A 15,408-nucleotide genomic window follows, 5' to 3' on the forward strand; every position below is an offset into this window, starting at 1 on the left:
GTCTATGTGTCCCAACACTCAGAACCTGGCATCCCCAGTGCCCGGGACTTTGGACAGTAAACAGAGGGGGAAAGGGATTTGGAACTCTGGAGATGTGTGGAATGGGAGTGGGGGATGGGTCACCCCTGCTCTCCTCCCCAGGGAGAGGGACTCTCCTGATCTGTCCCCCTCCCCCTCACGCCCCTGCCAGTCACGTCACTAATTTCTGCAGGGTTTGGGATGGGGAGCCCGGCCAGGGGTGCACCCCGTCATTTCCTTCAGCCCCTCCCTCCTTTCACTTCCTGCTGCTACATTTCCCAGAATTGTCGGTGTTTCCAAATATCCCTGGCCAGGATCAGGGAGCCCCATACTCTGCTTTTGCCCAATCCGGGCTCTGACCCTGGTATCCGAGCCTGGGCCCCAGCCTCCCGTGGAGGCCCAGCGGCCAGGCTCTCTGGTTTGGAACTCACTGGCTTCACTCTCCCAGGGAGCGAAGTCCTCCAGACAGTATGGGGGTGGTGGGGGGAGAGGCAGGAGAGCAGGTTTTCCCGCCCCAGCTGGGACTTGTGCCAACATGCTCCCATTGGCTCCTACTGTATGCCCGGGCTTCTCACCCGTGAACTCCTCTCATGAACCCCAGAGTGCAGTCCCGTTTGCTGATGAGGGAACAGACCCAGCAGGTCAGAGCTTACCCAGGGTTATAAAGTGCCAGGAAGGATCAGAGGGAGGTCTGGAAGGTAAGCGTCCCGACTCCAGGACCTGTGCTCTGGCCCCAAAGAACCCAGACCCCGTCCATCACCGTGGCTGGGCCCTGGGGTCCCCAGGAAGCTGAAGTACAGACCCTTACGGCCCCACGGGGCATTCGGGGATGAGCATGCGGGTTCAAATTACGCTAAATTCGAAATTGGGCTATATTAAAGATGTTAATTAGTCTCGCTTTAGGCCCCACAGCAAGAGGTGTGCAAACCCGATGTTACAGTCACTTCGAGGACAGAACTAGACTTTATCATGAGAGTCTTAGGTTACATGAGACCTTCGGGAACACGGTCCTTGCATGAAATACGAAAGGCCTGGGCGCACCCTCATCTGTGTCCTGAAAAGCCCCCTGTGGTTTGCATGCCTGGGGCTGTCACCAGTCCCCCTGGGGACCACGGGGCTGTGAGTTTGACATTCTCTGATATCATCAGTCGCAATCTGGTTTATTCAAGCCAACAGACCTCTGATGTTTCAGGCGCCATAGTGGCTTCTCTTGTGGAAGCAGTGACTGGGAGGCCGCTGGAGGGGGCTTCTGGGTAACGGAAATGTTCTGCTTCTCTGTCTGGACCCCGGTTGCATGGGTGGGTTCCATTGGTGAAACTGAGGAAAGCTGTGCACTTAGGACTTGTGCATCCCTCTGCTTGCAAGTTACCCTGGAATACAATGTTTCCGAAATCTGGTTTTTACCTATAACCACAATCCCCAAACCGACGGACAGGGAGCCAGACACACAGATCGGTGCTGGCAAATGCGTTCCAGAGAAACAGTGTTAGAACAGGAGTGCGAGGTGATAACACAGTGTGAAGAAAGCCAAACCACACAATGCGCTGACCGACCAAGCCCCTGATTTTTAAGCCAGCCTCCTGCAAGACACCAGAGATACAGTCCGCAGAAAGTACAAAATAGCCAGAAAGGAAAACTCTGCCACAGTGGTGGTGTGTTTATGCCGAGAATTCACCACCCCTTACATTTATTCCTTTAATAATATCTATTTTGGGCGCTCCTGGCTGGCTCAGTCCATAGAGCACGTGACTCTTGATCTGAGGGTTCGAGCCCCACGTTGGGTGCAGAGCCTGCTTTGAAGAAAAGAGAGTGTGGATCTTACTTAAATTACACAAGGTCTTCAGGGATATAGGGCCTCGCGTGTTAATTCTCTGCTGCTGAGTAACTAAGGAGCACAGACTTGGGGGGTTAAAACAACACTCGTTTATTAGCTCACAGTCCCTCTGTGTCCTCTGCTCCGATCTCACACAGCTGAGATCATGGGGCTGGCAGGACTGGTTTCGTTAATGGAGGCAAAGGAGAACATGCCTCTAGCGTGTTCAGGTGGCTGACAGAACCCGGTTCCTTGCAGCTGTAGGACTGAGGTCCCCTTTCCTTGCTGGCTGTGAGCCAGGGGCTGGCCTCCTCCCTTGCGGGCCACCCACGCTCCTTGTCATGTGGCCCCTCCATCTTCAAAGTCGCCAACAGGACGTGGAATCATTCTCTTGCTTCAGGTCTGACTTCCTCTGTGCATTTATTTATTTATTTATTTATTTATTTATTTATTGGTAAAGATTTTATTTATGTATTTCTGAAAGAGAGAGAGTGAGCACAGGCATGAGCGGGGGAGGGGCAGAAGGAGAAGCAGACTCCCGGCTGAGCAGAGAACTTGACATGGGGCTCGATCCTAGGACCCTGGGTCATGACCTGAGCCAAAGGCGGTTGCTTAACCGACTGCGCCCCCAGACGCCCTCCTCTACACCTAGAGAAGCAGGTCAGATTTCATCAGCGGTTATGAGCAAGTGACCCCGGGGAGAGGGTGACAGCAGCACGTAGGGGAGTGGGGCCGCCCAGAGAGCCTTGGATGTCGGGCTGCGGATCTGGGAACACCATTCAGGAGCACTGTGGTCTCCCCGTGGGAAAGGTGAATTCCAGGGGAGTCCCAAGATCCTCTGCTGGGAGTGTGGGAAGCAAACATTAGCACGACATTTATATGCCTTCATACCCCTAGTCTTCAGACTTCCTCTCGGCGATGACACGCGTCCGTGACTTGTCGAAGCAGGGGGATCTCTTCGCAGGCCAGCAACCGAAGCATCTCACTCTGCTCCTGCTGGCCTAGAGTCTGGATAGAGCGGAGCCGCTGGCTTGGCTCTGGGGCTGGTGACTCAGGAGGCTGGAGGCCAGAGGTCATCCTTGCCCCAGGGCCCCTCTCCTTCCACAACTTCAACCAGGGCTGTGGAACCTGCTGCCAGGTGACTCAGTGGCCGCTTGGTGGAGGCTGTGGGCCAGGGCGGCCAAGCTCGCCATGCGGGTCTCCCCTTAGGGCCTGGGCCTCCCGACAACGTGGCGGCTGCCCCCCCACCCCCAGAGCAAGGGATTCGGGAGCCCACGACGGAAGCCACAGTTCCTTGCCCTTGGAGCTGATGCTCCCTCTGTTATTTCCGCTGTATCCCCACCCCAACCCAGGCCAGCCCCACCGCAGGGTGGGAAAGCACTGCCCCAGGGCAGGAGTGCTGGGAGCTGACAATACTTGGAGGCCATCCTGAAGGCTGGTGACGTGTCTGGAATTGGTAAGCCGGTGAATGTATCTTGGGGGACACGTGCTTGACAACATTTTACAAACAGGGCCCCTGAACAACCACGTTCCAGATGCTGGCTCTGGGCTCCGAGCCCCACGAAGTTGCAGGCAGGGCAGATCCGTAAGTTCAACGGTGGCCTGGCCTTGGGGTGGGTGGCGGGTCTGAGGTGGGCTGCAGGGAGCTGGTCCCGGGAATCTGGGAGGCTGGAGGCCGGAGAGGGCAGGTCCCAGGGGCAGGACTGGAGCAGAGGACGGGATTGGGTCGCGTGATTGCTAACATGCGTGAGGAAGGGAATTGGCATGGGGGGGGCATCGGCGCAGGTAAGGGGGGTCTGGAAGCTTGCTGGAGATGGGTCTGGTGTCCACAGAGGTGTCTGGGCTGGAGACACCGACGGGAGAGCCTTGAGGGTGGCCCAGGTGTGGCCCAGCGATGAGGCGTGCCTGTGAGACGCAGCGGGAAGGAAGCAGCCGGGGCAGTCCCTGCGGATGGAGGAGGCGGAAGGAAGATCCCAGCACCACCGGACCGACAGGCTGACGAGTAGGGCTGAGCCCAAGTGCCAGGCTCATACCACCAGGGAGACCGGGGTGGGGGGGGATGGCCTCTGGGTGGTTGGGCTGAGTCAGGAGAAGCAAGTGCTTCTGGCAGGGGGAGGCCCTGGAGAAGAGAAGAAAGGGCCCTGGAGGCTGGGGGAGCCCCAGGAATCAGGGCAGGGAAGCCGAGCAGCAGAATGCGGGCCGCTCTCAGATCTGAGCTCCATCACCCTTATCTGGAGAGCGGGTCAATGCCCAGCTCAGAGGTTTATTGCCAAGGTTAAGTGAGAGGCTGGGTGAAAAGCGCTTAGCACAGGGCCTGGGATGCACTAGGTGCTTGGCACCTGCTAGCACAGCTAGCGATCTGGATCCTTCTTCTCATCACTAGAGCACAGCCTAGAGAGTTGGGTCAGCCCCCCACCCCCACCCCATCCCCAGGCCTCTGAATGCCGGGAAGTGGGGAGGCTGGGGTCAGGACAGCAGAGCATGCCTCTCCCCATCTCCCAGAGGGTGGTCAGCATCTCCCCTGGGATAGAACTGGGGGCCTGGCGTGTTGGCTGAGTGAAGGCAGCCCCTCCACTTCAGTGCAGAAGACCTGGGGGGGGTGAGGCCCCTCACCCTTCACCCACCCCCCGCTCAGAACACTTGCAAGTTTGGGACCAGCCTGCCTGGCTCTTGCCCCGGGTCCCCTAGGGTTTGGACTGCCACTCACAGCGTCCGAATCCTGGGGGTAGGCCCCGGGTGGGGGGGGGGTCTGCAAAGTCAGGAACCTGGAAAGCATCTTCAGGAGGTGACTGAGCTGGGGCACCTGGGTGGCTCAATGGGTTGAGCCTCTGTCTTTGACTCAGGTCGTGATCTCGGGGTCCTGGGATCGAGCCCCGCAAGGGGCTCTCTGCTTGGCAGGGAACCTGCTTCCTCCTCTCTCTCTGCCTGCCTCTCTGCCTACTTGTGATCTCTCTCTGTCAAATAAAATAAAATCTTAAAAAAAAAAAAAAAAAGAGGTGACTGGGCTGATGAACAGAAGGCTGGGTGCTGACTTCCGAAGAGGGCGCCCTGTGGCTCCCCAAATCCAGAAGCTGAGCAGGGCCGGAGGGGAGGTGAATCAGGAGAGGCTAAGGGAATGCCTTGGGGTTGGGGGCTCAGTGCTGGGAGCTCCCACAAGGGAAAACTGTGCCCCCCCCAGAGTCCCTGCTGCTGGGCTAGAGAGAACTTTCTCCGTCCTGGCTTCTCAGCATTGAGCCAGCCAGGATTCTGGGACCCGGGACCTGCACTCCTCTTTCCCACTTTTATCTAGAGGGGTCCATTTAGAAAAAATCAAAACACCCTGTTCCCCGGTTTTACTGAGCTGAGGAACAGACCAAGAGGCCAAGGGCAATCATGGGTAGCGCTTCGTGGCGGGGGCGGGCTGTGTGCCGAAGACCTCACTGCGCCGGGGGCCGGGATGCCTCGCAGCAGTTACTGCTCCCAATTGTGAGCTGAGAAGCGGAGCTCCCACAAGGTGCACTCTGACCTCCGGCCACAGGACCCCGCCACCGCGCAGCCCGCCTGGCTCTCTAGCGCCTCCTGCCGCGCCCTTGCCTCGGGCGCCCACCTGCCCCGCTCCCACAGCTTTGCAAGGCTCTGTCCAACCCACGAAGGGCTCACGTCTCTGACCCCCTCCTCTCTGCCTCCTTCCCCCCTGCCCGCTCCAGCCTGTGACCTCCTTCTGTCCTCCGGCATCCCCGGCTTCCTCCCACCTCGCCCTTCCTCACTCTCCAGCTGGCACACCAGCCGCCCCGGGCTTCCTCACCCTGCCAGCTGCAACTCAAGTGGTGTTCCAAGGAGACGCCTCCCTGAGCAACCCGTCTACACCCGCAAAGATGCGCACCGCGCTGCCACTGTCTTTGCTTGCTGGGACCATCATCATCCTCGTGATCTGCATTCCTTCCCTTCCTGTGGTCCACGGTCCCCACTGCAAGAACCCCACGGTCCCCGAGAGCCAGGACATCGCACTTGCAGCCTTTCCAACGATGCCTGGCACCCAGGGAGAGCCAGGTAAGTATTTGTTGAAAGAAATCGAGAGGGAGCGAAGAAGAGGCGTGGGGATTTGAACCCCGGTCCGCTCGGGAATCTAGTGCGCCTATCCACGCAAACATACGGTCTCCTTAGCCGGCCGGGGAAGAGCTCTTTATAGATTTGGAAGAACACAAAACTGCCAAAGTGCTCCCCTCTGAGGAGTATATGGAATGAGATGGGGAGGGAACTTCTTTTTTTTTCACCATATGCAATTCTATATTTATTTTAATTTTTATAAGGTACATGTACTCCTTTCATAATCTAAAAAGTGATGCATGCAGAATTAGGAGATTCTACCCCTTCTCAGTGAACTCTCCTTAACCCCTTCAATCCAGACGCGTTACCTGGCACACACCTTCCTCAGCTGATTTCTCCCTCCGGCCGATGGCTGAGAACATCAGCACAGCCTCAAACCATCTGCTCCTACGCAGAACCAAGCTAAAAGAAGGGTTATTTGAGAAACATTCTTGGAAGCAGTGCTTCTGGGCCCAGCAAGACATCAGAGTCACCTGGGAGGTTTCCTGAAGTGCAGCGCCCCCCCCCGGGGGGGCATGCCCCCAGGACTCAGTGGGCTGGGTTCTTTGGTTTAGAGCCCTTCCCAGAAGTTCCTGTGGGGCGATCCCCCGAGAGAACCACCAGATTAAGTGACACCCTGCTAGAGATCTCTATTGCACTCCTTGGATCAGCTCAGGACCAGGGGTGGAATTTTGCATCCAACTCTTAACAGCTTCTGCACTGTTCCGGGCTTAACCATCTTGACTCTAGTACCTGCCACCTCCCCCTTCCCCTCACCCTTCCCCGTTGGGGGGCCCTGAGTCAGAGGGAGCCAGCAATGGCTCATCGATGCTGCAGCTGAGGTCCTCCTGGCAGCGGCCTCTCGAGCATGTGAACATCAGCAGAAGCAAAGCCGAGAACAGACGCCCCATGCAGCTGCCTCTGAGAAGCTTCAGTGAGGCTCAGGGTCAGGAAAATCTGACTTCCTCAAAGAACCAGAGCTTTGGGGCACCTGGGTGGCTCAGTGGGTTAAAGCCTCTGCCTTCGGCTCAGGTGGTGATCTCAGGGTCCTGGGATCAAGCCCCGTATCGGGCTCTCTGCTCAGCGTGGGGCCTGCTTCCCCCTCTCTCTGCCTGCTTCTCTGACTACTTGTGATCTCTGTCTCTGTCAAATAAATAAATAAAATTAAAAAAAAAAAAAAAAAAGAACCAGAGCTTTTTTTGCTCCTTTATAAGAAAGAACTAGGTAACGGACCATTTCCCTTTTTGCCCTGTCTACCAGGAAGCTCAGAGATGGTATGTTCCCTCATACCTACTGCATATGCTCTGGCTTTTTTTTTTTTTTTTTTTTTTTTTTTTTTAATCTTTGGTCTCATTCCATTCTCCTACCTGATTATTGGCAAAGCTGCTTTGAATCTTTCTATAGAGATGGGACATAAAGAAATCCAATAAATATTTACACTGCATTTCTCATCAACAAATCTGTTAACATCACTGCCAGAGCCCAGCTCTGTCCACAACTCTATGAACCTGAACCAAGAAAGTTCCCTCCACATTTTCCTTTCGAGAGCCTCATGCTGCCCCAGATGGCCCAGGGGAGTGATCAGGGCTGGGCCAAGTTGCTTCAGGGAACCTGTGCCAGTCTTTCCAGGTCTGTCAGTGACTTTGGGCAGTGCCTCCAGCCCTTCCCAGGCCCGTACTTCACTACTGACTCGGGGTCCCTGGTTTCGGGGTCCCTCCAAGGCCCCTTTCAGGGCGCTCTCCCCTTTCTGGGCTGACGTGAAGAAGGGTCTGACTCCCAGACCCCTCCCTACACTCCCACCCTGACTCCCTCCTCACCCGCGTCCCAAATAACCAGGCCACACACCAGGTTTCAAGTATCTGTCTCTTCCTTTCACTCTCTCAAAAGAAAAAAATAAATAAATTGCAGAAGGCGGCAGCATTTCCAGTCTTCCCCTGGCTCCCAGACGCCCGACCCCCAACCCTTGCCCCCCACCCTCCCTCCCACACTCCCACTCCCTAGACCCATCCCTCCCCGTTCCCAAAAAAAATAAAATAAAATAAAATAAAACAAAGTAAAATAAAAAGTAAATCCCAGGGAAAAAAAAAAAGCCACAGTTAGACCTTCCACTCATGCAAACCGGCAAAGAAAAAAGGTGGGGGGCACGTGGAAGGCAGGGGGCCCACAGGAGCGTCCCCCCACTTATCCCCCCAAAAAACCACCTTTGAGAAGAAAAAAAATGGGAAAAAATAAATGCTAAACCAAGGGACCTGGGGAGTTCTGATGGGGGCAGGGGGGCCCCAGGCCTTGCCTCAGGAGGGAGAGGAGGCCTGTGGCCCTGCATCCCTGCATCGGGCTGCTCCTCGAGGGGGCCCTGACTTCTGGAATGTGTGTGGGAGAAGGTGGGGAGGGCAAGTGGCCCCCGCTGGGCTGTGTGTGCGTTGGGGGAGGGCAGGGGCTCCGGTCCTCAGGAGCACAGGCTCGGGACCAGGAGCCCGGCTCCCCCCCCCCTCAGACCCCAGGTTCCCGGGGTTCCGGAGCCCAGTTCTGGGGTGCGGGGATACATGCAGGGGAGTGTCCCCCCTCCAGGGCTGGATCCAGTTAGAAAGGAAATAAATAAGAAGGGACGGGAGGGAGGCTAGGGGGCGCGAAGGGCTTGGGCAATTCAGTCCAGACCAAGGGGCCCGCGGGAGGGAGGCGGGGCGAGTCCAGGCCACGCCAGGGCCGGAGTCAGAGTCTCTCTCGGGCCGGGACCCAGATGTAGGGGCCTGAGAGGTCCTCGATGACACGCTTCACCTTGTGGTAGATCTCCTCAAAGCTGTCGCCCTCCACGATGGCTGGGGGCGGGGGAGGGGGGCAGGCAGTGAGGCCGGAGGCCGAGCAAGGGAGCAAGGGTCCCCGCCCACAGGGGTCCCCTTCCCAGCACCGGGCCGCCGCGGCCTCACCTGAGAAGCACTCTGTGAACTCCTGCTCCAGCTTGGTGGCTCTGTCGAAGGCTTTGCGGGCTTGCTCCTCCGTGATGCGCTTATTGATCTCCCTGCGGACAGCCAGAGGCGGCGCCTAAGCGGCCGCCACCGCCTCTCACCGCCGTCCAGGGCCCCATGCGCAAGGCTCTCTTCTCATCCGGAGCCCGCAGCCGGAGACGCAGCTCCGGACGGCCCCCGGGGCCACGACGGCCACCCCTGGACCCCCCACGACCCATCCCCGCCTGGTGGCGCCGCTCCAGGGACCTCTCAGAGCCTCATCCCTCCTGCCTTCTGCCCAGGGAAGGCTCTCCCCGAAGACCCGAAGGCCGGCTCGGCCCACCAGGGGTCTGCCCCGGGGGCTGCTAGGAGCTGTAGTCCTGGCCAGGCCCAGGTGGGAGAGGAAGGGAAAGGCCTGGACTCCCTGCGTGCTCTGGGCTCCAGCTCCCGGGGCAGTCCCCCTGCAGGGCTGCCGGAGCTGCTGTCCCGGGCACGGAGGGGAGAGCTCAGCAGAGGCCCTCTGAGGCCCAGGGCCGCCGGTTGGGGGCTGAGGGGAGGCCCCCTGGGACCATACTCACAGCACATTCTCCAGGGAGCGGGGGCGGATGAAGATGGCGATAGGGTGCAGGTGGGCCGCCTGCAGCCGCCGCACGGCATTGGCCGAGACATCGAGGATGCAGTGCTTCCCCTGGGGGCGGGCAGGGTGGGCGGAGGGGGGCCGGCGGGGGAGGGCAAGGACAGACAGAGGTGCCGGGACCGGACACAGGACACAGGACACGGGATGTGGAAAGGTGGGGGATGGGAGGTTGGCCAAAGGGGCAGTGACGTGGATGTGAAAAGACAGGTGAGAAGGGAGTCAAGGTGGGAAGGGGTTACGGACAGACAGAGTGAAAGACAGAGAGAAAAAGGAAGGGACAGAGAGGAGAGCGAGGGGAGAAGCCAACACAGGAGGAGGGAGTTGGAGAGAACGAGGGAGGAGTGAGGGACAAGCAGGATGGGGTGGGGGCAGAAGATGGGACAGAGCAAGGCCAGAGGGGCGGCAGGGAGCAGGGTGGCATGTGGAGGGCAGGGACAGGAGAAAGTAAGGGGAAAGGAGAGAGGAAGTAGGAAGAGGGGGCAAACAGGACAGACAGATGGAAGAAACAAGGAGAGACAGGTGGGAGGGAGGAGAGGCAGATGGAGAAAGGAGCCATGGAGGGACAGAGGGCAGGGTGAGGGGCAGTGGGGGGGAAAAGGAGGAGGCAGAGGAGCAGGAGAGGGGGGTGCAGACCCCGGGAACAGGCCAGGGCAAAGGGCCACAGGGGAGCGGGACAGAAGGAGGGACCAAGTTGGGGAGGCCAAGCCACCAAGGGCAAGGCCGGAGGGAGAGAGGCAAAATGGGGCAAGGAGGAGGGAAGGGGAGGAGAGGGGACAGATGGTGGCAAGGAGTTTGGGGTCAGGAAGCAAGCAAGGGAGGGAGGCAGGGAGAGCAGGCAGTCAGACAGAGTTGCCCAAGAGGAGAAGGAGGTGGAGGAGGGAGTGGAGACCCAGCGGGGAAAGAGACAGAGAGAGAGAGTTAGAGAGAGCTGGAGGGATGCCATGGGGTAGGGAGAGGGGAGAAGGAAGAGGCTGGGTGCCCGCGGGTCCTACCTGCTCGGCCACCTCCCGCACGGACTGGACGCTCGTCCCGTAGAGGTGGCTGTTGTACTGGCCGGCCTCGATGAACTTGTGCGCCTGGATGTCCTTCTCCATTTTCTCCCGGGAGGACACGAAGTGGTAGTCCCGGCCATCTATCTCATACTCCCGCTTGGGCCGTGTGGTATCTGCCAGGAAGTCACGCCACCCCCCAAAGATCTAACCATCCCTCCAGCCTCAAGCCTGCCAGCACCCACCACCACAGCGCCAGCTTGGGGGCTGCTGGGGAGACCACGACTGCAGGGTGGGGGAGGGCAGCACCACCGCCCCCAGCCTCCGCCGGCCCCCTGCCCGGTCCCGACCTGGAACGCGGCTGAGAAGCACCCCTGCTCTGAGAACCCCGCGTCCTCCTGCACCCCAACCTCCGCTGGCTGCTCTGCCAGAGGCCCCGGCCCCACAGACCCTGGGCCCCGCCCCCACCACCCTGCCCCACCCCAGGGCCCCGCCACACTCACGGGGTACACAGGATCCAAACTTGTCGGGGAACTCGGAGAGCAGGTCATCATTAGCTCGGTCCTTGGTGGGCCCAAGGATGATGATGGGGCGAGCGTAGTGCACTGAGGACAGAGAGCCAGCTGAGGCGGACCGCGGGGTGGGGAGCGGCCAGAGGCCAGGGCCAGGGGCCGGGGGCCTTACCTTCCATCTGCGTCACCGTCTCGTAGCTCAGAACGGAGTCTTCTCGACCTAGTGGGAGGCAGGGCATCTGCGAGGGGCTCTCAAACAGGTAACTCGGGGGCCCCGTATCACCTTCCTGAGGATATCAAGAGCTCAGGGCTCCCTCACCCCGGCCAGCCCAGCTGACCCTACCTACCCTGTGATCCAGAGCTGGAGCCCCAATCCTGTGAAGAGAGAGCAGGCCACGTGGTTGGCAGAGTGCCCCCTGCCATGAGGCCCCCGCTCCTCCCTCCAAGCTTACTCCCCCCACCTACCTTGGCCTTTAACCTTGACCACTCCCGCCGTTCAACCCTGTGGGGGACATGGAGGGATGGGAGGGTAGGGAGATGGCCGGCACGGGGCCCTGCTCCAAAGGCTCGCAGGAGGGACGGTGCCCAGCAGACGGACCTCCAAGGAGTCAGAGGGCAGGCCCAGGCCCTCCCCGCTGCACCCCCAGCCCCACCCCAGGGGCCGCTGGGACCTGAGTGCCTGCAGCAGGAAGCCTACAGGCCCCGGGAGCCTCACCGCCGTTTGCTGGGGATGAAGCCAATGTCATCGGTCTCGCTGTCGGAGTGGACCCGCCGCGCCTGCCACCACTCCTCGTCGCTGGCGTCAATCACATGCAGCACGTCCCCGAAACGGAAGCTCAGGGCCTGGCTCAGGAAGCCACAGTCCTTGGTTTTGTCATAGTCAAACAGGGCCCTGGAGGGTGGGCAGCCAGCGGTCAGAGATGGGCGGAGGCCCCGGACGCCCCGAGACCCTGCCAGGGCCCCCAGACCAGGGCTCTGCAGCCGACAGCCCTCCCACCAGGGTCGCAGACTGCGGGGAACCCACGGTGTGTGGACCACGGTCTGCAGCGCCCGTGCAGAGGACAGCCACAGGGGTGAGAAAGAAAAAGACCAAATTCCGGCCAGGCCAAGGAAAGGAAGGACCACCAAGGCAGCCGCGGGACTGAAGAGGAGACAGTCTGGCAACCCCAGGAGCCAGCGCGGACCGAGCCGGGGAGCCTCTGGAGTCCAGCAGGGAGGGAAGGGCCAAGCCAGACCCGCCTGGAGGCAGGAGTCGAGCGGACAGTTAGCGGCACCCGTCAGCGAGCGAGGAACACGGATTCAGCAAGACTGAGAGCCCGAGACGGAGACCGCGGGGAGCCCAGTTCGGGACATGTTGAGTGTGAGACGCCCATGGGACATCCCAGGGGACGTGTCCAGAAAGCAGATGGCCAGAAATGCAGGTCTGGACCTGCGGGAGGAGGTCAGGCCAGAGCAGACTGCGCTGAGGACAGCTATAGCCTCAGCAGGGAGGGGGGAGGCCGTGCGAGCCGCGGGACAGGAGCCCAGGGCGGGGAGGGCGGGGGGCGGGGGAGCCACGGTGCCCATGGTAGTCCACACAGCCTCAAGGCCCCTCTCCGCCAGCCAGTGACCTCTGTGTTGCCAGACTGCGGAGGTTCCGGGCAGAGGGTCAGGGTGACCGGGCCAGAAGGCACAAGGGGTACTCGGCGCGGAGGCTACGTTCCAGTGGCTACGGGTGTTTCAGACTGCCAACAGAGGCCGCGGAGCCCACCAGCAGCGGCAGAGCGTGGGCCCGGGTGGGGAGCGGGAGGCAGACGGGGTGGGGGGCGGGGAGAAGAGCAGAGAACCAGGAGGAGCGCGGTCTGGGGAATCGTCCAACCTGATGTAGAAACCCCGTTTGGGGTTGCTCCGCAGGGAGGCAGTCCCTGAGCCCAGGCTGCTGTTCATGAGCTGCTCCCGAAGGTCGTGGATCTTGGCCTCAAATCGGCTGTACTCTGGGGAAGGACAAGAAGGTTCCTGAGCTCCGGCCCCGGCCCACTGCTGCCGAAGCAGCCGGCAGAGGGGACGCCATTCCCAGGACCATCCTCGCCCGTACGGTGGGGAGCTGCAAGCCTGGTACCTTCTGGTTTATACTGAGCGATGATGGTGACCGTCTGCCCCGCGTTCTTCAAGGCGATGGCCGCCTGCTCGTGGCTGGCACTGCGGAGGTCAACGCCGTTCACCTAGGGAGAGGGGAGCGGCTGAGCGGCCGCAGTTGGGGGCCCGGCTCCAGCCCGAGGGGAGAAGGACGCAGGGCTGGCCTTCCCTCACCGAGAGGATCTGGTCCCCCTTCCGCAGCTCCCCGCTGAGGTCCGCGGGGCCGCCCGCCAGGATGAAGGAAATGAAGATGCCCTCGCCGTCCTCGCCGCCCACAATGTTGAAACCCAGGCCCGTGGAGCCCCGGTGGATGACGATCCGTCTCGGGTCCCGGGGCACGTCCTCCTCCCCCAGCAGGTCCTTGGCCACCGGGGAGTAGCGCCGAGGGGAGGTTGGGGTCATGGCCGCGGGGTAGTCGGTACCCAGGTAACTGCTGTGACTGATCTCGTTGTCCAGGTGCTGGGAATAGGCTAGAAGAAGACGTGGGAGGAGGCGTGGGACCGAGCTTCCGGATGGGCAGAGCCCACCAGCCCGCCTTCTCCCTTGGGAACCAGGGGAGCAGACTCAGAGGGAGGAGACAGGATTTCGCCAGGGCCCAGGCGGGGCGAAGGGGGCGTCCCATCCCAGCAATGCTGGGGGGCAGGAATTCACGGGGGCTGGTTCTCCCAGGGGGTCGTCCGTTTGAGGGTTACATGTCCTGGGTGTGCCCGGGGTGGTCAGGTCAAGGGAACCATGAATACCAGGCCTTGGGGGCTTGCTTTCAGGTTCTGTTTCTCAAATCTCTTAATCTATAAAATCCCTCTCTCTCTCTCTCTCTCTCTCTCTCTCCCTTTTTTTCCTTCTCTTGGCCATCACTGGTTGGGAAAACTAGGTCATTTGTCTAACAGAATTTCCCACTTTCTATTAGGCAGATTCTAATGGGGAAATCACGGCTGGCATCTTTGATGGTGTTAACATATGCCTGTTTCTCCTGTAAGCTAATGATTTGTTCTAGAGACTTCGACAGACTCTAGTTCCATTTTTCTTGGCACAAACACTTCGTAGGCGACGCGGTAGGAAAAAAACAGCTATGCGGCGGGAGGCAAAACTATCTGGTCGTCTTAGGTGAGACTAACTGGCAAAGTTTAAGGTGTGGCCAGCTGACCCCCTCATTATTATCTCCCCAGCAGCCTTTCACCCAGGAGCTTGAATGGCCACTGAGGGCCACTGCCTGGTTCTGGTTTTTTGCTGGGGACAGCAAAATAGGATATTCTACTTTTTTTTTTTTCTTTTTTTTTTTTTGGAGGAAGGAGCACTTATCAGGAGGAATTACGCTACGAAAAAGAACCTTCCCTTGGGCCGCCTGGCTGGCTCAGTCGGCAGAGCGTGCGACTCTTGATCTAGGGGTTGTCAATTTGAGCCCCACATTGTGTGTAGAGCCTAGTAAAAAATAAATAAATAAAAATTTAAAAAATGGGACGTCTGGTGGCTCAGATGGTGAAGCATCTGCCTTCGGCTCATGTCACGATCTCCAGGGTCCTGGGATGGAGCCCCACACTGGGCTCCCTGCTCAGCAGGGAGCCTGCTTTTCTCTCTCTCCAATATATGAAAATCTAAAAAAATAATAGTAATAAAAATAAAAGGCATCTTGCCATTATCAACTGTTTGGTAATTCTGAGGTGTGGTTTGTCCGAGAAAGCGAGTAGACACGCATCCCTCTCTCCCTGCATTTGCCAGGGGTCCTAATGGAGGGGCCCCCAGCACCCTCCAAGGGTGCCCAATTACTCGCAAGCAACATTATGATCTCACAGACTTTCATACGGTGAATGAGTTCTGACTGACTCTCCAGTAGGAGCCCCTCCTGGGTCTTTAACACAACCCGGCAATCTTGGCTATCTCCATTGCTTTCTAGGCCAAGACTGAGAACTGGCCCCTTCTCCAAGGAGCCTGGGTCCCTCTTGGTAGGATAACTACCATTCATCGCGTTAAGGAAAACATCTGTGTTCCTGGTTTACTACACTTTCACGTGAAAACAGAAGCTGAATTTGCTCCGTCTTTTCCCTGAGTCTAGCTGAAACAATTTTATGATGTTAGTTCCTCGATTGTTGAATACAACGAATCGTATTAAAAAGTTTCCCAATAGGGCGCCTGGGTGGCTCAGTGGGTTAAGCCTCTGCCTTCGGCTCAGGTCATGATCTCAGGGTCCTGGGATCGAGGCCCGCATCGGGCTCTCTGCTCAGCGGGGAGCCTGCTTTCTCCTCTCTCTCTATGCCTGCCTCTCTGCCTACTTGTGATCTCTCTCTCTCTCTGTTTCAAATAAATAAATAAAATCTTAAAA

General features: G+C 59.0%; 1 protein-coding gene across 8 annotated transcripts in view; it reads right to left on the reverse strand.

The window, feature by feature from the left end:
• Positions 1-7,960: 7,960 nt before the first annotated feature.
• Positions 7,961-15,408, reverse strand: part of LOC111161072 (discs large MAGUK scaffold protein 4) — a 22,990-nt gene continuing 15,542 nt past the window's right edge. For 7 of the 8 annotated variants that reach the window (XM_022524540.1, XM_022524542.1, XM_022524539.1 and 4 more), the window contains 12 exons: positions 13,266-13,561; positions 13,075-13,177; positions 12,835-12,949; positions 11,692-11,868; positions 11,442-11,478; positions 11,324-11,351; positions 11,149-11,196; positions 10,968-11,069; positions 10,468-10,640; positions 9,417-9,526; positions 8,821-8,912; positions 7,961-8,712 (listed from right to left, as the gene is read on the reverse strand). In XM_022524540.1, coding sequence (XP_022380248.1) covers positions 8,606-8,712; positions 8,821-8,912; positions 9,417-9,526; positions 10,468-10,640; positions 10,968-11,069; positions 11,149-11,196; positions 11,324-11,351; positions 11,442-11,478; positions 11,692-11,868; positions 12,835-12,949; positions 13,075-13,177; positions 13,266-13,561 — 1,388 coding nt within the window. In that variant the 3' untranslated portion in view covers positions 7,961-8,605. Of the gene's footprint in view, positions 8,713-8,820; positions 8,913-9,416; positions 9,527-10,467; positions 10,641-10,967; positions 11,070-11,148; positions 11,197-11,323; positions 11,352-11,441; positions 11,479-11,691; positions 11,869-12,834; positions 12,950-13,074; positions 13,178-13,265; positions 13,562-15,408 lie in introns of those variants that run through there. The other variant, XM_022524547.1, reaches the window with a different exon arrangement.

The sequence above is a fragment of the Enhydra lutris genome, unplaced genomic scaffold (genome assembly GCF_002288905.1).
Source record: "Enhydra lutris kenyoni isolate GAN:26980312 unplaced genomic scaffold, ASM228890v2 scaffoldscaffold82, whole genome shotgun sequence".
NCBI classification, from domain to species: domain Eukaryota; kingdom Metazoa; phylum Chordata; class Mammalia; order Carnivora; family Mustelidae; genus Enhydra; species Enhydra lutris.